Source organism: Lasioglossum baleicum, chromosome 7 (genome assembly GCF_051020765.1).
Source record: "Lasioglossum baleicum chromosome 7, iyLasBale1, whole genome shotgun sequence".
Lineage (NCBI taxonomy): Eukaryota > Metazoa > Arthropoda > Insecta > Hymenoptera > Halictidae > Lasioglossum > Lasioglossum baleicum.
In genome coordinates this window covers 15,229,590-15,257,165 of record NC_134935.1, presented here as the reverse complement: position 1 = coordinate 15,257,165, position 27,576 = coordinate 15,229,590, and the positions used below count along the sequence as shown (strand labels likewise).

Below are 27,576 nucleotides of genomic sequence, written 5' to 3'. Positions count from 1 at the left end.
AATGGAACTTTGTTATGTGCGAGGAAAAAAGTTTCTGGTTGTACCTACTTCGCCGGGTTTTTAATTAATTTATGTTTGCTGGCGAGAGGGGAAGGTTTGTACATTTATTGGTGAATTTTTAAAGAATAATTAGAAGAATCTAACCCTTATGAGGAATGAAAAATTCTGAAAAAGTTTTGTAAAGTAGTTCTAACATGTACCTAGCGATTTAGAAAATGGCTCCCAAAGTTAGGAGTTCGAAGACGAATAAAACTGATTTTCTTGGCGAGTGTCGTGATGAGTTTCAAAAACAGACCCTAAAGAATAATCTTTTTCTGAACTTTATAAAGAATGACAAATTTTGAAAAAATCTTGTGAAGTAATACTAACATACATTTATTATTTGCACTTGAGTTTGTTTCGATATCTTGTATAGTGATTGAGAAAACGGTTTGTAAAGTTAGGGGTTGTGAAACGAATGAAACAGGAACTCCTAAATATAATTACAAACAAATCTGCAGCAATACCACATTCTCCAACCATCCTCACTAACTATCTAGCACTATCGATTTTTCTTCACGTAAATGCCCATCAAACACGGAGGCACAAATTAATTAGCAACGATGGAGATAAAACGCAGATAAAGGCAACTTCCGAAGGGATGAAAGAAGGCGTCGCTAATAGCATTAACGCGTTAATTGAAAACAAAGGATGCTAAATACCTATTAACAGCGAACACGTGTGGGAAGTCATTGAGGAATGAGCTGCAGTACCGCAAATCTTCATAGCTCAAGAACAATAAATATCACAGTTGAGTGCAGTGGAACGTTTTACATAAAAATATCAGAATAACATTTTACAGATAGGGCAGATGATGTGTGCAGAATGTCGTCGGATTGTCAAACAAGCACTGAATGCCATACTTTCTGCGTAGGCGTCGGAGCGAGTCGTGTCTCTATCACTGTCGCTCGTCTGACCACAGACCTGATGTTTCCACTTCGCCGGTAAAGAGAAAATGGCTTGCAATGTTAGGGATTCTGATGCGAATAGAATCGATTTTCTTGGTCGGTGTTTATACTGTTACCTTAAAAAACACACTCCAAAGAATAATTTTTTTCTAACTTCAATGGGAGATATAAAATTTTGAAAAAACTATGTGAAGTAGCATTGATATGGACTCATTATTTCCACTTGGATTCATTTGTACGTGGTCTGTCCGGAAATTATCTAACCTTATCATTCCTAGTTTATAACTATTATTGTTTATAACAACTCGTTCTCTTCTCAACACTCTCAAACATATTGTTAACCATTTCTTATTTCCCTAAAATAATGTCTACAGCTTTAAAATTGAAATTTTTCACCATCTTTAGAAAACTATTTAAGAGTATCTGTTCGCCTAGCAAACATTTAACATCGTATTCATACTATACTACTCCATCTTCTGAATTATGCATAACGCCACATTAATGTTAGCTTAAATTATGTTGATCCAAAGCAAATACACTGTTCGATATGTCCTCAAGACGAACAGGTCCCGAAATCCCAATACCGAATTCCTCGCGGGGACGGCGCAGCATTGACAAATTGCTCGCATAACAGCGGTAAAATCTCTACCGGCAGCGGCGAGTCGGTAGAACATTTATCCTTGCTCCACTTCACCGTTTGATTTATATCAACTGGAACTCGTTATCGGTTCAACGCATGAACGACCGATATTCACCGCGGGCATGAACCGGTCCGCCGGAGGCATTGATTCCTCGGGTTCGTTGTTGTCGCGAGCACCCGCATAATCGTCGGGAACGTGATCGAAACAGTCGGAAACCGGTCCGAGCCACGTCACAAATACGTAACATACGCCGGCGACGATAAGATTAATTCCGGGCGAGCCCCGGCACAAATCCACGCGAGAACGCGTCACGATAATTCCTATCGATCCGCGTTACCATTTATTTACAACGATAAAATTCCTTTTTATTGCGGAATCGTGCTGCGAACATGATCCATGTGCTCGGCGATTTTGAAGAAACACGAGTGCTGTTAAACAAAAATTAACGATAATATTTTTTCAACAGCTGTTGCAGGAGTTAAAATCTCCACAGATATACGGGTGGTTCCTTAGGTTATTCGAAGCAACTTTTTCTTTAGCGAAAATTTTCGCCTCGGCTCCGTTAAGGAGTTATTACCGAAATACGGACCAATGAAATAGTATGATATAGAAACGCAAGATATGGAAATACGCGAGATAGAATGAGGGGATGACTCCGAGAGACGACGTCTCTTGATGGAGTTCGAAATTGTTCGAAATGGAACTGAATGAACGGAACACTACACTGACTGAGCTCCTACGGTGCGAAATGGATCAGTGGAGTGGAGATGAGTCGGAGTGAGAACGCGTAGTGGAGTGGGGAGCGCTGGCGCGCGGAGTGGGGATCGCTGAACGCGATGCCGTACTACCGAGCGTCGCGCGACAAGGTGTAACGGTTAATATTAACATTTTTTTTCCTCCTGAACGCACAGTTTTTTTTAATATTGCATTGTCATCCAGTTCTGAGCTACGTTCAAAGTTTCAACTCTCTAACTTCATCGGGAAGTGGTTTAAAATTCGATTACAAGAGTTGACGCATACAACAACGACAACTCGGCAAGTTAATATAAGCGTGGTAAGAATCTGCAATCAATTTATCATGAAACAACAATTACTCTCTTCTTTCGCGTAACATTTCCAGTCCATTAGCTCTAATGCAGGTTACACCATATCCCATCTTCGTCCGTGAACTAATTCATTAACCTCTTCACGGAATTAGGCTTAGTGCTTAGCATTATCTTAGACCCTTTAAAATTGTTCAAATAATATCCTCGCCCCATAGACAAATATCTTTTAGAATGATTACAGTACGAATGCAAACAGCGATACTTTACGTTACAGTAGAACTCCATTTATGTGACCTAATTCTCCCCACTATCACCTGCGTTCAAATGGCTGGCACTCACTTTCAGATAAGTGGATTCCGCCAAAAATTTCCTCATGCATAGCAGAGCATGCTCACGAATAAATTTCCGCGAGTACAGAAATTTCGTAACGTTGATGCATTAATGCATTTTACGAAAGAATGGGCGTATGCAAGGTATTATGTAATATGTTTGCATTAAATCCAATGACAATGTACAGAGGGCATTATTGTGTGTGTTTTAAAGCAGAGTAGGTCAATAATCAACTGATATTTAAAAATGACTAATAATCTTTTTGAATGTTAGTCATAGCAAAATAGTCATTAGTCAAAACTTTTTGATTAGTTAGTGATAACTAATTAATAATATTAATCGCACAATAGTGACTGATGACTAAAGATTGATGACTGATCATCAACTACTAATTCGCTAATAAGCAATAGCTAAGGATTACTTAGAGCTGTGACTATTTGCCATTTAGTTATCACTAACTAATCAAAAAGACATTTTTAAATATTAGTTGATTATTGTCCTACTCTGTTTTAAAGTGACGAACGAACATTTTGAGTGACTGGAACGTCGAGGAAAGAATTCTCCAAACACGTTCGGTCGTGACGAATGCATGTTTCATTAATTTCAAAGGGAATTAAACTCATCAACGATTCGCAGAGCGCGCAATACGTGTTTTGAAATAATAAAGGAAAATGTCGGTGACACAACCAATTTTCTCCAGCTTGTCTGGCGTTATATAATATGTTATTCGTTTCAATGGGAATTGCATTTTCTACGACAATATTGCCAGGAAACAGATTAAATTTTCGTTGAAAAATATCGGGTTCCAAAAGACGAAATTAAATTTAAATTAATCCGTAGCTCTTTAATATCGTGCCAAAACAGTGGAAGAAATTAAAAACTTTCAGAGTGTTAATATGCTATTTTCAGCAAGATTAAAATTAGAAAAGTTAGAAAAAAAATATATTTTAGCGGAACATCTATGAATTTATAATAGAACTGTTGTATAAATTTCGACATGAAAAAGCCATTGTAAATGGTACGAATTATGTTCGTTCAGCGTGTTCATTTCCTGGACAGATCGCTCTACCACGATTGGCAAGAGACAAAATGAGAAATTCTGGTGATTACCTTGTAAACACCAGCGTTCCGTCATTTTTTTTCCCCGGCTGGACAAACTTATCGATCGACCGACAAAGATTTCATTCTCATCCCAGCATATTCACCCCATGCTACACTCTGTTTCGCCCCTGATAAGCAATTTCCTTGGCGTGGCCGCAACGGGTACGTGCTACGCTTAGCGATATGTGTCAGTGTCAGGAGATCTCGTGCTGTGACCGACACCGTATGTGGAGAAGAATAGCCCGCAGGAACCCGCGACAGCTTTCCCCAAGATCAATTCTTCGGTTCCCATCAATCCGACCGATATTTTTCCATTTTCCAGCCGATAAAATTGCAAAACCCCGACGGTTCTAATCCTGCGGCCGATTTAAGGGAGGCTTGTGACGACAGTGAAAAAAAGTGATTTAAAAAATTTTGTTCAAAACAACTATTGGATATATGGAACTAGCCTTTATTAAAAAAACAACTTTTGATCAGTTTCTGCTTAAAATTCACAGAATTTCGATGAAATTTTCTATTGATGAAATTTGTATAGCTAACATAGATCTACAAAACGTATATTTAAAATTTTCACATTAAGGGCCCAAATAAAAAGGTTTTGTAAATGTAAATTATAATTTTTGGAAAATCTTCTTTTCATATAATATAATTTCGTAAACCAATGCTTCGAATTGATTATACAAAATCAGGTCGTTTGGTACAATTATAAAAATGTTATTCTTTTTGAAAGGGCGTACGAATACTTCTCACACCCACTGTATATATGCTAAATGGAATCCTTTTAGAAATACAAATGTGGGTTTACTTAATGGGTGGATGCAGGATGAGCAACAGTCTTGCTCCATTTTCTCTGTATTTTTCGACACAGAAGTAGAATTATCTTAGAAAACAGTGAAATATAAAGCTGCGAGATTTACCAAAAAAATTGTGGAATTTATAAAAATAGAATTAATTGATGAAAAATGCAATAGGACAGTTAGAAAGGAGTTACAGCTTGCAGATAGGGTTGAATACAAAAAAGAGCCTAAAAAATACAATGTTACAACCCTACCGAAAAAATCAACATACATTGATAATAAAAGTGGACACACCGAAAAGGAGAAAGAAGTATAAGAGTATAAGGTAGAGTAAGAGTAAAGGTCACCAAGATAGTTAACAAAAAACCTATGCCACAAAACATTTTCAAAAAATCACTAAGATGCATGGAAAATAGAAATGTACATATTGAGAGGGGATATTGAATATATGAGGGTGTAGGGTTTACGAGAAAAATTGCGAAGCTCAAGACAGAATTGATCGACGAAAGGTCAACAGGACAGTTTACACGGGGTTAGGGATCGCAGATGGGGTTGAATACAAAAAAGCCTAGGGTCTGGGTTAGGTTAATCTGCAACGCTTACAAAGAAACAAGAAATGGATTTATACCGTCAATCTGAAATAACTGTAGGATCCACAAATATCTCTTAGATCCCATAAAAATAATAGACATCTCCTCTCTATTTTCTTTCCATTTTTAAAACATGAATTGGTTGAAAAAAATGTGTGAAATGTACGGTTGCAGGATTTGTAAACAAAATCTTAGAGCGCATAAAGAACGGAATCAACAACGAAAGATCGCCAGGATAGCCTGCAGGTGGTGAGGGGTCACAAATCAGATCGAATACAAAAAGCTCAAGGCCTAGAAACACTTCAGCCCTTGCAAAAGCCACGGATGTTTTCTGAATAAAAATGAATATCTACGAAAAAAATGTGAAGCCTGCGAAGACAGAATTAATCAACGAAAGGTCACCACAGAGTTGCTAGGGGTTGAATATAAAAGAGCCCCCGGGTCTAAACGAGCATCACGCTCTCTCCACACTCTCCGAAAGCAATATGTAATACAATGTGATTTCCTCCGGTGGTAACTCGATCATCGATTCAGTGTCTATTCAACAGACTCCCGAATCCCAGTATGTAGCAAACTAATCTGTTTTAGGGTCAGGATCGGTCGCACAAGGTTCGGTTTACATAAGCTTCTACTGGTTACTCAACAACTTGTTTGCTCGGACTAATTAATAAATCATCCTCGACACTACAGGCTAATCGGCTCAGATCTTGATAAGCAACGGGATCGAAATCCCTGTTGTGGGATTTGGAAACTCACTGGCCGCATTTTCCGAGCTTTCTCAATTTTTCAAAAGAGTTACTCTGCGTCGATTATCCGATATTTAATCCGTCATAAAATACCCATTGTTATCCTTTTATATTAAATCGATTATAAAATACTCATTGCTTTTTCTCGTATATAATTGATAATACTCATTGTTTTCCACGACGCTATCCGCAAGCTCCTCAATATTTAATTGATAATTTATAGGGGAAGTATTTCTTTTTTATTGCTGGGAATCCCACGTTACTCTCCCACCAACCCATTATTAACTCTTTCGCTGCTGGTGACGCAGTTCTGCGTCATTTTATATTTACGAACTCCCATGAATCGTACATTTACTGGAAGTAATTCATTCGAATTTATAGTTACTGCAGCTATCTAAAAATACATCGATCCAGCCACGCGTATCTATTGCTACGTAAAATCTTTATCGAAGTTTACATCTCCAAAGCTCTTCAAATTTTAATATTTACGTATCAACAAACATCCCGAGTTTTACTCGTCAAACTATTTTATATTGCCTTTTAAAAAATATATTCCATGAACCTTCAAAGCTCTTGAGATTTTAATATCTCCTTATTTACGAAGCCTCAAGTTTGTACTCTTAAACTACTTTATTGCCTTTTTAAAAATTGTTCAATGAACTTTTAAAGCTTTTTGAATTTTAATATCTCGCTATCTACAAAGTCTCAATTTTTTGCAATTTTAAACTTATACTACATTACGAGCTTTTTGTATCTAACTTTTTTATATGTATTAACTCGTTACAACATGATATGATTGTATCCTCACTCAGCAATTTATTGTTCAATTATTTAATCAATTGTTAATTGCTTCGATTTGGCATTTCAATTTTACCAATCAACATTTTTGAAACACTATCCACATCAACTGTGTACTGAGTGGTGCTTCAACTTTCCTGTATTTCAACACTTTTTCAAAAACAAACAACTACAAACAAGGCCAGCAATTGAACTGCTATAGAGAACCTGCATTTTTCCAATGGCATTTTAAAATCTGTTACGTATACAAGCAATGAAATAAACAATTTTCAAAGTCACATATACACATTAAAAAGGTGATTTCAAATGAAATCCAAATAATTTCGTCTTTCTCGTGTCAATAATATCTTCTCGAGGTACGAAATTATTTCTTATTTTATTTGGACAATGTGATCGAAATAAAAACTTATTCAAATAAAATATTATTCGAAAATAATCTATTTGATTTAAACGCCAAAAACAAAAGTGAATGTTTCTGTAAACTAAAAACATTAAGTATTTAAAATAATTCAGTGTTTCGAACACTTATTTGTTATCATTAGACAGCGGCTCTTTATGCGAAATAAAAACTGGAGTGACATACAAATTTATTTCCTTCCTCAATATGTTTAATAGGTTGAAAATAATAGAACAATATTTTTAAATTCGTCTAATGTTCTTACTGTTTTAATTACAACTATAAATCCATAAAACCCGCTGTCTAGTTATCATATCTCAAATAAAATGTGTCTGACTCTGCGAGAAGATACTACTCGCGTCAAAGTCACCGGTTGTGGAGGAGTAAAGGCCGATTCATACTATCCGTACAGAGACACGGATACGCGTTTGCGCGTCGATCACGATCGGCAAATATAAACAACTGAATATATTAAAAAGCGTTGAAGAATGTTTAAAACCGTTCAGTGTCTGTGTGGACTGTATAAATCGACCTTTAACGAGCTTTTGGTGTGCCTGACGATAACTGTCACGAATTTCACGAATTTAAAAGAAGAGGAATAGAAACAGTGTCGCTCACCGGTCCCAGATTGACGAACCCGTTCCTGGCGGCCACGCGATCAGCGACGTGCCTCTCCGCGGGCTGCCGCATCTTCACCAAAAACGTGTTGGTGAATACCTCGGCGCTGGTGCCGGCGACTAAGAACGCGATCACCGCGAGTAGCATCGTGACGGGCCGGCGACGTGCGTAGCTGACGTGTTTCGCATTCGCGTGCACTGCACTCGATTCGACTAGTTTGAAGGTGCGAGCCGCCTGCCGTTCGCAGCTGTCCTGGACAGGTTTCCCTCGGCGATGATCGATGGCAAGGAGACTGCTGTTTCTGGCGACGATGTTCGTCTGACTGGTGACGGAGTGGCGCGAGCCGACGTACGAGGCGAATGAGTCGCGTGCACCGATCCAAACGACACGTGCTCTCGCCATACTTGCCGCTGGCCGACTGCCTTCGTCTCGGCTCTCGATCGGCCCTCTCCGCCAATCAGAATTCGGGGTGTGCGCCCCCTACGCACCCCAATCGACGCACATGCGCGGCGAACCTCTGCCGCGAGCTTGCGCGATCGTTAGTACCGGAATATAGTGGAGGATATAGCGTTGAGGAGAGCGGTGCGGTGATTTTTGTTTCTATGTGCTATTCTCTCGTCACCGCTCCATTATAAACAGTTGCATTTTATTTAACTGGTTTGATTTAGCCGCGAAGATCGAAGCTTTGCTTGTCACGATATGCGTCAGCTTCCGAATAACATAACAAATAAAAGGATGGACAAAAGCAAAGAATAATACAGTGTTCAATGGATAGGTTAAATAACGTAAGTAGAAATGGGGAGAAAGAAAGAGAGTGAGGTTAAGTTAGATCTATTGTGATACCAAGTCCAATTTCAAGGCTGAATACGTAAAGATTATTATAGAATAACAGATATAACGAACTTCCACTTCGATATCAACAAAAGCACTTGTGTACTAGCTTCATCATTCTACGACTACCTGTTCCGTGTACTGCAAGTTTGAGTGTCCGTAGTGTTCGTAGCGCCCGCCATGCGCACACGGATGCGCAGTCGTTTCTGCAGTCCTACCGAAGTCTTTGCGTCAAGTTATAATTTCACAGTGAAAGTAATGAATGTTATTCTCTGACCGTTTCCAAGAAGACTTTCTCACCGGTTTCTATCCGCAAATCCGTTTTCTGCGAGATGATATGTCACAGCTGTACCACCGGACTGACGTCATGTGGTGTATTGATTGAAAAGTATAGTCGTAATGGCAGTAAACATGCGCGGTGAGTTACCTGGACGATAGTGTCGCGGCAACGTGGCACGATCGTTTCGGATTCGTACATATTTATTCGGATACATTTGTTTAAATCGCTCGTGTCGGCGATATTTATCTTGGTAATTGTTGCCGCTGCTCGGTCGGCTGCTCGCGCATGCGCTGATGCAACGCCCCTGGCGCAGAAGTAGTACAAATGTAAGACTAATCGGACACTGATGTGTGTTTTTATTTTTACATTGTTGTATCCTGGTTTGAGGATTTCTCAATTCATTTTCTGACGAAGCTATGTGCGATGCATCGTTGGGATACAAGATTCTTTAATAAAAACTAGTAGTAAGTTTATGTTTCGGAGTAATCGTAGTTGTGCAGTAGTATGCACCTGGTTTAGTCAGACGAGGAGCGCTGAACAGGAATATGTACCACTAAAGAAAATTAAATATATATTTATATAGAAATTATATTTGATAAAATACTGTGTATTTAGTATTTTATCCTTGTACACGTTGTATAACGTTGTTACGAACAAATAAATATATTTAGAAACCAATATAACATGTATCAATATTTATTCTTGTGCGGCTCTTATAAGTCATCGATTATCGCTGCAAATTAATAATAACTACTATCGACATAGAATAAGGAATCATCTCAAAAACGATTTCTAATATTTAAAATTTAAATGCCAGCGTTTAAAAAATATTTGTCAACTACGATCATTTATATAAACGTGATACAGTTTACATCACAGAAATACTGGTACTAGGCACGCCGGTAGTTGTAAATGAAACAACACTGCTCGGAAATCGGTCATTCAGGTGAACTTTATCCAGGACCATCATCTTTTCACAGATTTGTTCATCGGAAGTTTTGACTGCGTGCCGGATATCATTGAACACTGCTGCTGTTTCCTTTTTGCTTCCAATTTCATTTTTGCCTCTAGGCGCTTCCTTTCTATCTCCTCTGGGGTACACTGTGATGACTGAATGGATTTGGCAGTCTCTTTGAAGATGCTTAAATTACTATTTGACTTATATATAACCATAGACTCGCCAGCTTCTTTTTTTTCCAATCTGTTTGCCAGAGGTACAACTTCTCCGCCACTATTCGATGGAAAATTATTACTCGCATACAATTTCTGATCTTTCGTAATGGATAAACTAGTACTTACTGACGAACCATGGGAGTTAGGCTGAAACCGTTTATTCGACGGTGCATCAGCTTTGCTCGTTTTATTACTCACGCTAGAATTTCTACCCTGACGAAAGAACTGATCCGACAGACTTTTCGTTTTGAAGAACTTACGATTTTCAAAAGCAGTATTCCCGGTAAACGATTGCTGTGTCGTTTTGTCGCGACTCGCAGATTTACAATAGTCTGCCGAATCATTACTAATGAGCCTTGAATTTTCGTGATCGTTGGACTTATTCAATATTGTATTAGTAGTGGAAGATTTTGGAACACAATTGCTCGTAAGATTCTTAATCCCTACGGTATTAGAAATAGTTCGCTTAGAAATAGTTTTCCTGTAATAATTTGAGCCAATATTCCCATCCGAAACGACGAAATCATATTCCGATAATTTGGAGAGTAATTTATCGTCCTCCATACAAGTCGCTAGACAATCGTCGAACGAATCGTCCGGAAAATCTGATAAATCCTTTGCTTGTAACATATGGTCCCCATTCTGTGCGTTTATAACATTGTTGTTTAAAAGACATTTTTTTGTACTAGAATCTCTGGAACTGCAAATTGAAACTGAAATTGAATCATTCAAGCTCGTTTTACTGGAATTGTTAGAATACTTTCTTGAATAAGTATTTATTGCCATTGACGAGGAACTTTTAGAAGTATCAGAATTTTTTAAATTAGAGTTGATAGATGTTGTTAAGCATTCCCGAGAAAGATCTTTGTCCGTGTAAAAGAGGTCCATCTCTCTCTCTTCGATCACGACAGACAACTCCATGCTTCCTTTACTCTTATTTATTTTCAACTTCTCCTCAATTTCCTGACTGCACTTTACCATTGAATCCTCAATCGAATCATCAAAGAACTCTTTGTAATTAGAGTCTTTTTCATCAGCATTGGCAACAGTAATTTTAGATTTGTCATTATCAGCATTAACATCCATTAACAAATCTTTATCACTTTCACTGTCCAACTCTATTACTAGCTTGCTTTCGCGTTCAGTTTGGATCTCGCTGTTGCCTTTGATACTTTCCATCCTTTCTGTCAGTGCTCTCAATTCCGCAGCCAGTTTCCCAATGTTCTCCATATTTTCTATTTTTATCTGTTTTCTTTTAAGTGGCTTTTGTAACAAAGGAGAGTTGGAGTTTCTTTTCTTTTGCAACTGTCTTGTCCTCTTAGGAGTCTCTACCAAATTGGTTTGCGGCTTTGATTTATCGTTGGAGCCTTTAGGAACAGGAACTTGCCAGTCCCATGCAATTTCATTGCCCCCATCTTGAGTACACGGTTGTGAGATTGGACTACAGTTATAGTACAGGTCAGGGGACTCCTCTGTGTCGTATATGTATTCCTTCCTGCGAATCGGTGTACTGTGTCCAGACAGTCGCAACTCGGAAGCATGTTTAGGAGAGCTAACTTCTGCATCTAGCTTCATACTTTGTTTAGCCAGATCTAAAACATTCGGCTTGTACATACACCAGTTCGCATACAGTGTAGATTTTTACGTAATAAAATTATATTCCTTACCTTCCTCTGTGTTGTCAGTTTTTCTATTCCCATAATGAGCACCACGTTTTTTAGATAATTTGTTATGTTTATTCATAATTTTTTCAAAATCGAATCGTGAAATCGATCAACATACGGGTTAGCGATCAAAGGCTAAACGTAAACAGAGTCATCACTCATCACATATTTCACATCTTAGAAAAACCTTCCCAAATTTCTGCAGCAACGGTGTGAACAACTACTCTATAACTGAAACGTGTATGTATTTACACAGTGATTTAATCTATTTTATATGTTTCACAGTTGTAATAAACTTGAAATTAAAGGTAAATAAGTATGCAACTTCAGAACTTAGAAGTGTCGACATCGACAAACAAAATACATAAAGATAGGACACAATAGCACCGACGAGATATAAGGATAGACCTATCACCCAATGTATTTTGGTGGCCATCTTTGCTGAGGCCACATGGCCTCTTTTTCTTGTCATTTCCTGTATTACCAACTCGGTTTTGGAGCCCCAGGCACAGTCGGTAATTCATAGCGTGGACATGAAGTCCCATAAGATGATAGGTCTATCCTTATATCTCGTCGGTGACAATAGGAAAGCAGGGGAAAAAATCTTAGACAATATTTGAATATTGAACAATATATATATTATTATTGAGATACGTAAATATATATAAATATATATATATAGAACGCAGTGTTCCAAGATAACAAAGTATCTGGTTGCCACAAATCACGTCACAAGATAATTCAAAATGATGGATGGCGATATAAAAGCGAGGTATACAAATACATTTATGCATTACTTCGTAAAAATTTGGAAAAATGGTGCAAACTTGTTGCATAGTTATGCAACAATTAATGATTGCCCACATCCGTCATCTGGAAGATGAATAATCTTGGAATACGGCATGTCATCTGAAGCCATGATTTCGTATTTGTATTGTTCGTATTGTTGAAAGACTAATAAACTGCGACTGGTAGCTCGGAGAAAAATGATTGAATTTTCAAAATTACGTGAAATTGATTGTAAAAGTCTGTGGTAATTGTCGTGAACAAGAAGGTGCAAGTCCTCTCTTATATGTACCTCATCCGTGGTGTAACGTGCAACTACTGGCAACTTCTCTGTATATGTATTCTGTATCTCAAAAGTATACAGATGTATAACCTCCAAACACACGAAATGCTGATTTTTTCTTATAATATATTTCATTTCCACACGCACAAATTTTTGATGCTTCCAACAATATTTCGTAACTAAAAGAATTCGAGCCACAATTTATATCGAGCTGACAAGAATGTTTTATTTTAAATAACCTAAATGAGTAGATCACATTTGTATTTTTTAACAATCTGTATTTTATTTCGTTAATAAACAATGTCTCAAACAGCCGATGAAGGACGAATGAAATTAGAATCTGCTAATTTTTCCGAGGGTGATACTTGTAAAAATTGTGAAAGTTTGTGTGATCCGTATAAGAAACCAGCACTGCGTTGTAGCGGATGCTCAAGGAAAATTCACATAGGATGTCTAAAAAGAGGAAGCGTACCAGTGTCCTTTGTGGGAGATGTGTTCTTCGAATTAAATTGCTCTAGTTGTAATCCTTTCGGCGAGGAGACGGTAGCTCGTAACAGAATGCCATGGCTAAATGTAATCGTATTGACCTTATACAATTTACGAGAGAAATCGAGCGGTATCAGCAAAAGAGGCTACTTCCACTGGAAGTCAGACATCAGTACTTTTGTAGATCGTAATTGGGACTACTTGTTCAAAAAGACTGTGTAAGTTTTTATCCATACTCGAAGAACAATGTATTAATCGTCGACTGACTTGGCTTCTTATATTTCTAGTAAAAGGAAAAAGAACTGGATCGGTACCATATCTGGAACACTTTCCCATTATAGTGGTATCTTTTTCAAATCGGGAACAGTAGAGTTAGGAGAGTCTGGCTGGTGGAGATTAATAGACAACGATCCACCCGAAATTCTCATTGCCAAAAGTAGTCGCAACAGTTATAATATTATGTACAATATATTTATAAAAGTAAGATTCTATCTGTAACTTTGATTATAGATGAACAGATGATATTAGACCGTAAGAAACAAATTGGTAGCCAAACAAAGTCATCGGGTAGAATGTACAGTAGTCCAACTCTATCGGAATCAAGTATATCGGTTGGGGAAGATAACACTTATGGAAACGAGTTGCCAAAAAGCGAGGGATGCTCTGTGTACTCGCAACCTTATTCTCAGCCTAGCAAAACGTTATTCGATCTCTTGCTCGAGGAGAATGAACTAAGTACTATGCGCGCACATCAAGCACAGACAAACGTGAAGGTACTATAAGTCTATTCTTCAGTATTTTTTCATTCCAGACATGGATATCGAAGACGACTCGATACTTAACGAGCAGAGCGACACTCTGTCTTTGTCAGACCTGATAAGAGACTGCCAATACCAGTCTAATAATTTCCACTTCTCTCAATTATTGGACGATTTTACAACCGAATGGGTATCCAATACAGACACCACATCCGAAAGTAATAGTAATTTTAAGACAGACCAGATAAAGGAAGAAGAAGAGGAAGAAGATGAAGAACGAGAAAGGCTGTACGAAGTGGACAGCACTGATAGCATGAGTTCTATACAAGAACAGCCAGCGACTTCATTGTTTAATGTGGGAAACCAACGTCCGTGGCCGTGGCAAAGGAATCGTATTATTGGTAACTGCATATTCCTTTGAGATCCCATTGAGACACTCTGTACATTTGCATCTATTCTTATGCTAACATATACCGCTCTCATTTTCCAGAAGAAAAGGTACCGCGCATGACAAATCAGGAAGAAGCGTACTTGTTGCAGCAGGTGAATAAATCTGCGCTGAATTCCGCTCCCCCGGAGATCAGGCGATTTTATCGAAAATTAGCTGTGAGAAGATTAAAACGCGAATACGGTTTGCCTCTGCTGGACGTCGATAATTTTGGATTCAAAACAGATTCGTCCCACAAATCGTTGACAAATTCTGACAGAGTATTGGACCGATTCTTCGGCGACGACTTAGGTTTATTCGAGCAAAGACTGCAAGGATACAACGAGCCTACGTCTGTACACAGTCCATATACTAATCGGCTTCTGAAGCCGTTCATAAGAAGAGACACCGCATGCCGTCCTTTATGGTTAAGAGTAATGGAAGAGCTCCGTATGAAAGTTAACAAGTCGAATCCTAGGTGGAAACCACCGCCAGCAGCACCGGTTGATTATTCTTACGTTAGACCGCAGCACATCCCCGCGATCAACAGCCTGTGCAGTCAATTTTTCTGGCCTGGCATCGATCGTGAGTAAACATAGCAATTGTGAAACAGTTCCGTATTTACCAACGGTTATTTTTACGTATCGATTATAGTGGAAGAAAGAATAATGCTATACAATTTCTTTCAGTAACGGAATGTTTGCAGTATCCTGATTTTAGTTGCGTCGTGCTCTACAAGAAATTAGTCGTAGGATTCGCGATTTTAGTCCCTGACGTCGGCTACAATGAAGCCTACATTTCATTCTTTCTGACCCGGCCAGAATGGCGGAAATCTGGCATCGGAACGTTTATGTTGTACCATTTGATTCAAACGTGCATGGGAAAGGACGTTACCTTGCACGTTTCAGCTACCAATCCTGCGTTAATTCTGTACCAAAAATTCGGCTTTAAAGTGGAAGAGTTCATCCAGGATTTCTATGACAAATACATGCCTCCGAATTCGAGAGAGTGTAGACACGCTTTGTTTCTACGATTGAGCAGATAAGCGTGACATGATTCTCCGCAATACACGCGAAATATATGGAATATTAACTTAGCCAATTGTACTTCAATCGCAACATTGCTACCATCATTGAATTCGTACAATATCGCATATTAATTATTGCATAATTGACACTTTCTAGAACAGTTGGTGACCTCTTATTACAGGCGATGTATATCGCGAAGCAAATGCGGAGATTTCAAATGTCAATTGCCTAAGCCTAAATAAAGACATCGGTTCGATCTCGTACAATTATTAAAATAAGCTTCAACTTTTTATTATTCCCTTCTGAAATTTAGAGAAATTTGATATTTTACGGTAATTCCTGCCAGCCCGAATGGGAGATACAATTGGATACAACGGAAATATGTATTTAGTGGCAAAATTCATTTCTGTTGAATAGTGGCGTCACCAGCGGCGAAATCCTGAGACTCGCAAATAATTGCACAAGTCTATGTATTCTATGTATGTAAATAGATCATTCCGTGATGTATCGCGAACGAAGTATTTATACACGATATTACAGATTGTGACCAAATTCTTTCATTGCCAAGCTTTATTATCCCACAGTGATAATTGACAGCTAAACCAGCTCGGTTCCCAAATTTTGTTTTACAACTATACAATAGGCCAAACAGCCGCGTGAAAGGAACTGTTTTTTCTCCTTTTCATTCCGAAAGGCAAAAAACGAACGATAATCGAACAAAATATCTAACGGAGGCAACGAACTGAACTATTAACGAAATATAATATTCTACAGAAAATTTCCACAGTGTATGAACAAAGGTAGGCAATTAATATTATTGATTACGTGTTCAACAAAGTAGTAGTATTAAATTGTTGATATTAATAAAATCGGGTTCGCCTATAAAGCACGGTAATTGTTTCTAATGCAAATTTGCCAGCTCGGTTGAATTCCGAAGACGTACTATGTACAAACATGCGTAGAATTCTTACGTTCATGACATACACTGGCCCACGAAAGTATTTAAAATATAACATATTTACAATAGAAATGAATTCTGTATATAAGATGCTTGAGACACATGTTTCATTGAAATCGATTGACACATGTTCAATATAAATGAGTACTAAATAGTAAATCATGGATCACAGAAGTATTGAGAGTCTGTGTGAATTTTCTGTATTACTATGGTTCAAGGATTCAGGAAATGTAAACAAAGGTTGCTCATAGACAGCTGTTTCGAGCAAAACACTGTGAAGAATTTGTGTTGTAAGCGCTTGCAAAATGAACCGTAAGAAATCAGAAATGACTAAGAAGGAAAGAGCATTATCTTCACATATATCTCATGCATTGCGTATACAGAAATTTCAAGATATCTATTATCTTGTAAGTACTGTATTCATTTATAAATAGTTTGGTAGACCCAGTGTACGTATGTCACCCAGTATGTATCAACAAACGATTGGCTCGCTTCAGATTGTAAAGGAGCCAACATTTTCGTCGCTGATTCCTTTCCTTTACCGTCGATTCTGCAAAATTCTTATCCTGGCACTTTGCATACGGAACGTGCTCCACGAATACAATTTAAAATTCCGAGTGTACCGTACTTGATTCGGTGAAAGAATTTTTCAACGTTTAAATCTCCCGCGCTCGAGTGGCCGCTGACGGTTTCGATCTCTCCGAGAGAGGGGTTACTGACGTCATCAAATAAGCGCTACGGAACTGCCGTCAAGCCATTCTCGAAAGTTCCGGAAGCCGCCAGAAGGAAAGTTTGTATATATGGACGGCGCAGCTTACGCGACACTTTAGTACGTGACGAGAGGTGTTAAATGTTGTCTCGACCGATCTGTCAGAATCGAGCATCTCTTTGATCATAGTAAACGTTTTTCCGGAGAAAGAGAGGCCCAGTGTGAAAGAACTCAGTGCCAATTGGATTTTCTGTTCCGAACCGTTTCGAAAGGGAACGACAGCAGTAAGTATCGAGCGAGAATAACCGTGAAACGACGAATAGGAAAACGTCGGGGTTCTTCAAGACAGATTTTCCTGCGAGACGTTTCGCGGACGGGGAAGAAAATCTGGGCGGCGGTGATTCGTTCGCGTATGCACACGACGACAAACGACGACGTATCGTTTTACCAGCAGTGAGATTGTTCAAGGTGGAGAAATCGGGAACCAGTTGAATTTATTTTTACGCTCGCACGAAATCGTTGTAAGCCTGTAACACAGGCGGACACCGTTCGTCGCTTATACGCGCTCATCATTGCCAGAAATAGATATCGGTGAGATATGTACGTGGGTGTGCGTTAGAACGATATCCACGCGCTCCTTTTCCCATGCATATGTCGGTGGGGAAAAAAAAGAGTGAAAATAATACATCGAGTTCGATATCGTCTTACTGAGGGATATATCCTAATGGATGCACCTCGCTCGATCGTCGAGACAATCGAGGCTTCTGTTCGACGCGAGACTACGACAGTCGACAGGAAAACTCTGCTCCTCTAATGCCTTCGAATCACGAGAGTCGTGTATATAGCCTAGCCTGTAATTAGTTGTTTTGATAATCGCGAGTCACCGAGCGTTCCAGCACGGTCGAGAGAAAACGGAACAGGGAAACGGCCACTATTAGAAGTTTCGTGTGTCTTAGGTTGGTAAACTTTGGTCCCGTGCTAATTGTGCCACATATGGAAGAATCTAGATTCTAATGGGACCGAGAAATGTAACCATCTCCGGAGGAATTTCCGCGATCGTACACGGTCACCGGGGGAAAAAAAACCGTATTTCCGTGTCCGAAGGTAATCCATGTGAGATGAAAGAAGAGAAAAAGAACGTTCCTCGCACCGCGTGACGTCGAAGTCGTACTTGAAACTTCTGAAAGAGCCCGACTTTTATGGTCACACGTTGCCGGTTTAACGCAGTTTCCGAAATCGTCGATGTAAGATGTCGCAGGGACGCCCGAAAATTATGAGCACCGTGATGTAACGACGTTCCGATTAGAGCAGATTATATTATCTATGCCACGATATGTCTCGGTACGGGTGAACCCGTGTTTCAGATATGATCGATGATTTTTCAGTTTAAAGGGAGAAGAAAAAGCGTGTACGAGTACCGAATTGCCTTAAATGTCTGACAGAACCGTACGCGGTTTAATAGGAAACAATTTAAATAGATTGAGGCAAGTGCGCGTAATTGAACTTCGCGTCAATTCGAGAGGATGGCGTATAAAGTGATTAAGCGTAACTCAACAATTATCGAGAAACGTAGACACAGAGTACCTGTACATGTACTCGAATTCTCGAAACCGTCGAAACGGAGTAGATCTCGGGAAAAAATGTTGCTATTCGATTCGTTGGAAAGTTCTTTGTATGCTTTGCACTCGGTTCATTGTTCTTGGATGCAAATTTATGCGCATATTAAGTGTTTATTGTCGCAAAGGCAACATGTCGATTTTGTACTCTCTTTCTGATCATTGCAGATTGTTAACCGATGGGGAAGGATTACTATAAAATATTAGGCATATCCAAAAATGCCACAGATGACGAGATCAAGAAAGCCTACAGGAAGCTAGCGTTGAAGTACCATCCTGATAAGAACAGAAGCGCAGGGGCAGAGGAGAAGTTCAAGGAGATAGCAGAGGCGTACGAGGTACTGTCCGATGCGAAGAAGAGAGAGGTGTACGACAAGTTTGGAGAAGAAGGGCTGAAGGGAGAAGCTGGGTCGGCTGGAGGAGGGACAGGTGGAAGGACATACACCTTCCATGGAGACCCAAAAGCGACCTTTGCTCAATTCTTCGGTTCCGCAAGTCCGTTCCCGACGTTCTTCGAGTTTAATGGCCCGTTAGGAAATAGTGTATTCAGTTTTCACGACGATTACATGGACATCGACGATCCGTTAGGCCTGGGAGTTGGACCACAACGTGCACGTGGTGCGCCAGGAGCTGGCCCTGGCGGTGCCTTTAGATCGCATTCGTTCAACTTTGTTGGGCCAACGTCGGGTAGAGGAGGATCCAAAGACCATGCTCAAGATCCTGCTATAGAACACGATTTGTGTATCAGCTTGGAGGAAATTCTGACCGGATGTACGAAGAAGATGAAGATCTCCAGGCGGGTTGTACAACCTGATGGAACCACCAAGAAAGAGGACAAAGTCCTAACGATCAACGTGAAGCCAGGATGGAAGGCTGGCACGAAGATCACTTTCCAGAAGGAAGGTGACCAAGGCCGCGGCAAAGTCCCGGCGGACATTGTTTTTATCATCAGGGACAAGCCACATCCACAATTCAGAAGAGAGGGCAGCGACATAAGATACACCTGCAAGATGAGCTTAAAACAGGCGTTGTGCGGCGCCGTTGTCGAAGTTCCTACGCTAACCAGCGAGAAGATCACCTTACATCTGGCGGGAAAGATCGTGAAACCAAATTCGGTCCATAGGATTCAAGGTTACGGCCTACCATTCCCCAAAGAGCCATCAAGGAAAGGCGATCTTCTGGTTTCTTTCGACATCAAGTTCCCCGACAAGTTAACGCAAAGTGCTAAGGACATATTGTACGATACTCTGCCAAATTGAACACGTAAATCGAAAGAAACAAAAAATAACAACCGTATATGGATAATCGTCATCACAACGACAGTCCTCTAATCGTCCCGATTGATGAGAGTAAACACTCGTGTACGTTCTAGTACATAACGCGTGGTTAGAGAGCTGTGAAAAAGATATTTGTTGAGAGGCAAAGCAAATAATAATTTTATCTCGTGGCTAGGGGGGAAGAAACGGAGATGTGATTTTCACATGTTAGTCAGATTGTAAAAAAAAAACGAAAACACAAAAGAAAATCAGTTTTTTGATTTGGGCTCGCGCGCGCAAGCTCGTTTGTTGATTCTTTTTCGTTAGAGGTTTGGAACGAAAAAACGGAGTATAAACGAGGGAAAGTAAGAGAGAGAGACGGAGAGGATATAAGTTGCTTTCTTAGTACAATGACACGTACTTTGCCTCTACACGCGGGAAGAAAGATCCTAAATACTGACTAAGATTAAATATATTACATTAATTTAAATGCGGTTTAACGACGAGAGTTTGTTGCGGTGCAACTCTGTATGAATGAAGGTTTAAATTTGTTCATTCTGTACATTCAGAGTATGTAGTCTATTGCGTATGTGTTGGTGCGAATGAGACGGTGCGTGAATGGTATGTATTATGTTAATAGTATAAATGTACGGAAATGCCTGGTCACGTGTGTGTGACACAAACTCTGCAGGAATATGTCAAATGAACCACTATCGTTGGCGTTCGAGTCGTCGCATAACAATATTGTCCCGTGGTCCCAATCATTGTTTACGGTAGGATGCTAGTTCCTTTCGGTTTCTCATCGAGATACAAACACGCATGACAACGCTCCCCCCCAAAAAAGTCATAGTATTTGGAGATATTCCAAAATAACGTTGAAAATGAAAGTCAGAAACGGCATTGTTCGCGCGGTTCACAATGATCAGTGGTCACGTTTGGTCATATCGAGAAGCAGTCGTGCGCGAGTAAGAGAAGTAACTCTTTGTAATATCGAGCTGATTGTTTTTCTTATGTCGTGCGTTTTCTTATTTAATTTTAATGGTTGGTTAATTATTTGTACGCTAAAAAAATAATATCGATACAATTAAATCCACAGACACGTTCCGTAGTTTTTTCTTTGATCCTTTTGTCTCTCTCGATATTCGCTCCTACGCTGGATATAACATCGGGACACTCTTAAAATAGGCACCAAAGTGGGGTGACGTCATCGTCCTATCTCCCCGAGATACTTTCACATACAGCTGCACGGCCGAGAAACAGTAGAATCTTCGATGCAAAATACTTATACGCGCGCGCGTTTATATTTATATAAACTCACGGTTTCCCCTTCGTTTTTTTTTTCGTTCACGCGCACGCCACACACCGCAAACGCGAAACGATTAGCGTTATAACTTCCCCCCCCCGGCGGCGTAATCGTACTTGCACACGTTGCATGCGTGAACGGAGGATGGGGTTAGATAATAATAACTCGGGGATACCGGAACGCGAGTAGGTGGACAGGTCAGAAATACACATGTATCGAGCCTTTGACACGAGAGTGCTCTAATCGAGATCAATGATTCCCAACAGAAAGTTTGTAGCAATAATTGTATACCCGTTGCGATCGTTGATTCTTGAATAAACGAAACTGCGTGCGTCCAACAATAAAGACAACGTACTTACATACACCTTTAACTGGACAATAATTCCTAGGGTTGCGTCAGAGTTTCCCCGAATTTGTCCTAATTTTTATGACGTCCACAGACGTCAGAGGGATCTCTGTCATCCCCCACCAAAATTATTTGTTGATCAGTGAGATCGTAAGCAGACACTTGTTGAAGAATTCTTTTCCCAACTGGATCGAATGATTTTTACTTTTGTCTGAGAGAAGTTAGAAGGATTTCTTTCTGCTGTTCTAACTGAGATGAATCTTATTAAAATAATCTTGAAATTCACATATAAGTTGAGTTGAGAAAAGTAGGTAAACGCCCAGTTGTTCAATTGTTTTTATTGTTTCATTGTATTGAACAAAATCGGCAGTGCAGATATAGCTGATTGCTGAATACTTTAAGAAAACTCGGAAGTACGAGTAAGTATTAGAAGCGGTCGTCTGGCTTACGTCATCCTGAGCTGGGGGAAAAGAAAACAAAACACTTGAGGGACCATAAACAAAGTCGGTCTAATACAGTGGAGGACATTCTTGACTATTTGTAGAGTCAGCTTTCCTAAAAATCAACTGCTTACAAATAAGAGATATTTACTAACGAACTCCTAGAGCTATATAGCTTCATGTCGAGACTTTCTCAGCATTCTTTAGCAGAGTAGCGTTCCAGTCTGAATCCTTCAGAGTGTTTCTCTTCGCTTCTCGATTGCGGTTGCAATCTAGAACTCTAACTTGGCCAATCCACTCTAAAAGACCGAAGTGTTTCAGGCGGCAAGAGCCCAGGGTCTGCCGTCCACCCGAGAATCGGTGATCTCCGAAACGTCGACGCGCGGTGGCCCTATTTCCGCAAGTGTTGTGGGTCGAAGCTCGCCTCCAGCGGCGGGCTTGCCAACTCGACGTAGTCTTTATCGATCCATTCGTCCTCGCCGGGTGGAAATCCAATACCGCGAGACAAAGAGGTCAAGAGTGGCCGTCCGTCCGGCCCCAGGCTGAAATACTTGATCACCTGGTCGTCAAGATGCAGGCCGTTCTTATGCGCGTTCTGCGGCCCGAACAGGCGATCGTCCGACGAACGACCGTTCGTTATCGTTTTCCCGAAACGAAAGTTCTCCGGCAGACAATGATGTTGCCGGCAAAAATACTGTTGTCCCTGCTCGGAGTGGCACCATGTGCCATCTGGAAAGTATGGGTCAAGGCCAAGGTCGTTTAATTCGACTCGCGGCGTGTAATAAGACGCTATGTCTTTCCGTCGACAGAATATAGCGCAGGCCATCCATGGCCTTTCGGGCTCGTGCGGCGCCTGCAGCCCGCCACCCTTGCCGTCCAATTCTGGCAGGCTTTCGCTGAACTGTGCGCACCTAAGCGCCGCGAATTCGACGCTACTCCTACGCTTCTTCTTATTACAGAGCTTGTCGTCCCTGCATAGGACCACGTCGTATCGAGGCCCCTGGCAGCCTGCTTCCGCGTTCTCCGGCGTCGGACCGTTGCAGAACCGACGTCTGCTCTTCGCTCCAGTTGACTTCAGCAAGCAACCGCTGCTGCAAGCTCCAGGGAGCCATTCGCTCCACCCGACGGGCCTAGCTTGGGGCCCGTTAGCACCCGAAGGAATTTGCAACGCGTTCTTGCACTCGCCTCCTCTGCACTCTTGCCCAGGAGCGCAATAGGTCCCATCCAAAGCTGGTCCAGCTATATAGTAGCCGCTTCGGTGAGGTGTCTCGCACTGCAACGCCTCGCAGGCTTTGTACAAGGTTGCTACCGTCGCGTCCTTGTCTCGCAGCAACACCTCGCACTGTCTCTTCGATGTCCATATTCTTCCGGGTAGATTGAAGAATTTAGTATGGTCCAAGTGGCTACTTGGCTGTCTGGAGGGTCTGTCTTGCAGGCAGGGTTTTGTGTAGGATAACTTCTCGGCTACCTCTCGGCTGCAGGATGACCAGACTGTCTCCCCGTGGGTGCCTCGGCTCGGGGACATTATGTAGCCGTCTTTGGGGCACGGATTTCCTGTCGAGTCGTGGTGCATACCTAGACTTTTTGGGAAGAGATTGGTTTTTGTCCTGGCTCTGTCGGATGTTCATTCGTAGACTGTGGATCTCTATGCCTTCATTTTATCTAGACATTTGGTAAACTTGGAAGAGCAGGACAATTGAGAATGAGAAAACTAATACCCTACCTCAGGGAGTTCCAACACGTAGCTCGCGAACACACACGGCTCCTTCCCCCACTCTTAGACTTCATCTTTGCCGTAGAACAGGGGTGGGCATTTTTGTCTCAATTGAGACAAAACCGTGCCCACCGTAGCGCTCACTGTCCCCTTCCAGTAAGAGCCGTTACGGTGGGGCAACGAAGACACGAAATAGTAGCGAACTCGACGAAGGTGCACCCTGCGCGGAAGAAATGTTGGTGGGGAAAGCAAGCGTTTGGGGGGCCCCAACACAGCCGTAGAACTTTGTCCCTGTTCCCCTGCCGCTATGCCGCCCTACTAATGGTGGGGACGTTGCGGTTCTCGGAGGGAAACAATTTGGAACTCCCTACCCTACCTGATACATCTCAGCCCCCCCATACAAAATTATCCCCAACAATAACATGTACAAAGATCCACAGACTAATAAAAAGTCTATAATCATAGTCCTTCGTTTTAGCACATCATGTACACTTACTTGTGACCAATTTCATGCGCGGCAATGTAGACGGACGTAAATCCCGCGGACGGGAACGGCTTGCCATACTGATTGGTGACACCCAGCTCAGCTATAACGCAGGAATACTGATCGATGCATACTCCACCGACTGTCGCAAGTCCCATGGTAGCACTGTTCTTCTGTCCAGCCTCTTCAGCATAGAAATCCAATCCAGAAACATAGAGCCCCATGTCCCAATGATCAGGGTGGAACTCATCTTTGGGGTTCTTCTTCATAGCATAGTTGCAGAAGGAGTCTAGCAAGCTACCCCTGTCGCCGTTGAAGTGGGGCAGGTCTCTGGGTTGCTTCTGCATGATCTCCAGTCTCACTAGGGAGATATCGATGATGATCCCTAAACTCGGATGATGGTAGATCGCCTGGACGCCGTTTATGTAAGCTAGCATCATGTCCCGGATGTGCTCGTCGTTTCTGTCGAAGAAAGGAGCGAAGAGGTTGTAGCCAGGTTCGTCGAAGAAGACTGCTAGCTCCAGAGTTAGTTCCTTTTCAAGTTTGTTGCGTCTGAGCTCTTGCAGGTCTTCTTCTGCGAGGACGGTGTCGATGAGATTGTCGAGTTCGTTGCTTCTGAGACGTTGCAATTCTTCTTCATCAAGGTCGGTGTCGATGGAATTGTCGCGTTTGTATCGTTTCAGGTGATCTGCGGGGAAGATGGACGGAAGTTGGGCCCGTTTGACAATGTGCGGTTCTCCAAGCGAGTCTGAACGTTGTCTGACATGATGATCGTTGAAAAATGGGATCTCCTCGGTTTGCAAAGGTGTTATTTCGAAGGTGACGTTGTCCAGGAAGACCAGGCCATGCTGTGGTGACGAAGGACTTGCTCTTAGAAAAATATTTAAAATGACTCAAAAATTAATCGCGAGAAAATACTGACCATGCCGTGCTCCTTGCAGAGACTAATGGCTGCCGAACTGTACTCGTTCCTGTGCAAATAATGGCAAGAAGACGGCCCCCTCAGGTTCTCCAGCACTTCCAGGTTGTCTTCGTCGTCGTGTTTCCAAACTTGAAAATTCGGCGCGACGATTTTATCGTTTCTACGAAGTCTCAAGTCGACGGACCGATCGAAAGCCTTAAAACTTAGCGGCACCTGCAATTGATTTATGCAGGGAATTTCCAGAAGTAAAAGCGAGCGAGAAATGTGAGAAAATGTATTCGGTGACCTCAGTATGATTTGCTATATTTCCATTAAGCATCCATTATTTAACACTTTACCCACCGACCGTTAATTAGTAGTCTTATACGATCAGCAGTAACAGGTAAGGATTTCCTTTTTCATCGCTTCTATCAATCTGTATTAAATTATATGAAAAAAGCAGATAACCGCACACTCTATCGCCAGGGTGTATTAACAAAAAATGAAATAACAGAACTAATCAGTAATTGGTATAGATACACGAGTTCTACTCTAATTGTTTGCACTTGATGTTACAGATTTTCTACCGGTCGGTTTCATTGAAACGTTCTGTCCGTACATCTTAATCATTACCGTAAATGGTCACGGTGGCAATGTTTTATATTAACGAGTATGGTGAACGTCTACCTCCGTATGGTCTTCCGTGTTCCATAATGGTAGCAGAACGATTTCCGTGTCGCGACTGTCCCACCCGACGACTGCTACACCCAGCGAAGCCAATAGTATCGTTTTTAACGCGAAGGCCATTTTATGCTCGTTAGTTTTCAAGTTCAAGTACAAGCGAGAATGACGGACTTGTTCTTATATACGCGAGTGGGTGCATAACGCGTTGCGAAACCCCTATGTCGTTTATCATTGCAAAAACCTGCACAATATGAGCTGCATGCTGGCACCTGTATCGCGGGGGTCGTTCACACCGAGATCGGAATGAATTAAACAATGCTAGGCCCTAGAATTGCACGCATCACTGACTTTTACCCTCACCACGGTTGCCTTCGCGTTTCCATAAATACTGCACTAAATTTCTTGTACACAAATAAAGGTGCCATACCTTGAAATAGTTCAGAATGCTCAATATTACTATTTAATTTAAAAAGTCTACCAATTTAATTTATAATAACAATCCCGAAAGAAATCAATAGACTATAATGTTACACAAGATAACTTGTACTAAGATTTATTAAGAAGCCTTCTAGTGTTAAGCATCGATTTTTAAACGATTATATTAAATCGTAACCAGTGGTAACATATACATAATTATGATCAAGAACTTTTGTCCTGGACACAGTCTGGATGTAATTCAATGTCCAGGACTATTTAGGCTAGTGTCTATGGTGTTTGCTATCATAGGCTCCTCTTCATCATTTTCCCAGTAAAAGAACTGTGTAGAAAACGCCTGAAAATATGTGCACACTAATTTCGAACAAATAGTTTCCTTTACAATTTATGAAATGAATAATCTGAAGAAAGTATATATTAATATTATCTGCGCTGGTATGGAAATAACATAAGCACTCTGAGCGCATTGTGGATGCAGTATGCAACACCAGTATAGTGTAGAAAACATTTTTAAGAATATAATGAGCTCATTGTGATGGATCGGTTAAGAATGTAGTGAGTTAAGTGAAAAAATGTGGTATATTTGAATGCGTTTGTTGCTCGATGTACAAAACTGATGCTATTATAGGAAATATAATCTGTTCTCAGGTAGAACTTTGTACTCTGATGCGTTATATACGTATATATATACTATACATACATACATACATATCTAAAGATACCGTTTTACAGCTTTTCTAGAATTTCTCGACGTCACTCACTCGAGGAAAATGAATGACTGCTACCTAGACGTAACTAGATCCATTACAACAAAATTCTGTTCATAATCGTATTCGATTACAGTTGGCATGATCGTACAAAACATCTCGATGGATGATATACGCTTAAAAATGTGTCCACCGTTCTATGCTTGTGTTTGTCCATTCTCTCTCGCCGCGCTCCAACAATGCAATCGAACCAAGAGATAATTGATTTATCACAATACACGCAAGTTACCCTTATT

The 27,576-nt window shown here is 40.7% G+C and overlaps 5 protein-coding genes across 8 annotated transcripts in view; 2 read left to right on the top strand and 3 right to left on the bottom strand.

Moving 5' to 3' along the window:
- Amon (prohormone processing protease amontillado) overlaps positions 1-9,281 on the bottom strand; it is a 69,068-nt gene extending 59,787 nt beyond the window's left edge. Inside the window, exons 1-2 of the mRNA XM_076428389.1 lie at positions 9,143-9,281; positions 8,012-9,056 (exon numbers count right to left, since the gene is read on the bottom strand). Coding sequence (XP_076284504.1) covers positions 8,012-8,413 — 402 coding nt within the window. The 5' untranslated portion in view covers positions 8,414-9,056; positions 9,143-9,281. The remainder of the gene's footprint in view (positions 1-8,011; positions 9,057-9,142) is intronic.
- Positions 9,282-9,529: 248 nt separating this feature from the next.
- Positions 9,530-12,392, bottom strand: LOC143211007 (uncharacterized). The gene is made up of 2 exons (XM_076428390.1): positions 11,963-12,392; positions 9,530-11,887 (listed from the first exon to the last, which is right to left on the bottom strand). The coding sequence occupies exons 1-2, from the start codon at positions 12,036-12,038 to the stop codon at positions 10,089-10,091; spliced, it is 1,875 nt and encodes a 624-aa protein (XP_076284505.1). The 5' UTR covers positions 12,039-12,392; the 3' UTR covers positions 9,530-10,088.
- A 520-nt stretch (positions 12,393-12,912) lies between these two features.
- Atac2 (Ada2a-containing complex component 2) lies at positions 12,913-16,005 on the top strand. 2 transcript variants are annotated; one of them, XM_076428243.1, is made up of 6 exons: positions 12,913-13,732; positions 13,802-13,950; positions 14,025-14,249; positions 14,326-14,673; positions 14,766-15,284; positions 15,389-16,005. In XM_076428243.1, exons 1-6 carry the CDS (start codon positions 13,329-13,331, stop codon positions 15,742-15,744), a joined length of 2,001 nt encoding a protein of 666 aa, XP_076284358.1. In that variant the 5' UTR covers positions 12,913-13,328; the 3' UTR covers positions 15,745-16,005. The 2 variants fall into 2 exon arrangements, with proteins under 2 accessions (XP_076284358.1, XP_076284357.1); XM_076428242.1 differs by having other exon boundaries at positions 12,915-13,732; positions 14,763-15,284.
- Positions 16,006-16,189: 184 nt separating this feature from the next.
- On the top strand, positions 16,190-21,370 carry LOC143210947 (dnaJ protein homolog 1). 3 transcript variants are annotated; one of them, XM_076428279.1, is made up of 3 exons: positions 16,866-17,678; positions 18,351-18,498; positions 19,179-21,370. In XM_076428279.1, exon 3 carries the CDS (start codon positions 19,190-19,192, stop codon positions 20,267-20,269), a length of 1,080 nt encoding a protein of 359 aa, XP_076284394.1. In that variant the 5' UTR covers positions 16,866-17,678; positions 18,351-18,498; positions 19,179-19,189; the 3' UTR covers positions 20,270-21,370. The 3 variants fall into 3 exon arrangements, with proteins under 3 accessions (XP_076284393.1, XP_076284394.1, XP_076284392.1); XM_076428278.1 differs by lacking the exons at positions 16,866-17,678; positions 18,351-18,498 and adding an exon at positions 16,190-16,527; XM_076428277.1 differs by lacking the exon at positions 18,351-18,498 and having other exon boundaries at positions 16,883-17,678.
- On the bottom strand, positions 20,504-27,525 carry Stl (ADAMTS metallopeptidase stall). Its single transcript, XM_076428223.1, has 4 exons — positions 26,142-27,525; positions 25,476-25,688; positions 24,566-25,401; positions 20,504-23,935 (listed from the first exon to the last, which is right to left on the bottom strand). The coding sequence occupies exons 1-4, from the start codon at positions 26,259-26,261 to the stop codon at positions 22,747-22,749; spliced, it is 2,358 nt and encodes a 785-aa protein (XP_076284338.1). The 5' UTR covers positions 26,262-27,525; the 3' UTR covers positions 20,504-22,746.
- Positions 27,526-27,576: the final 51 nt, after the last annotated feature.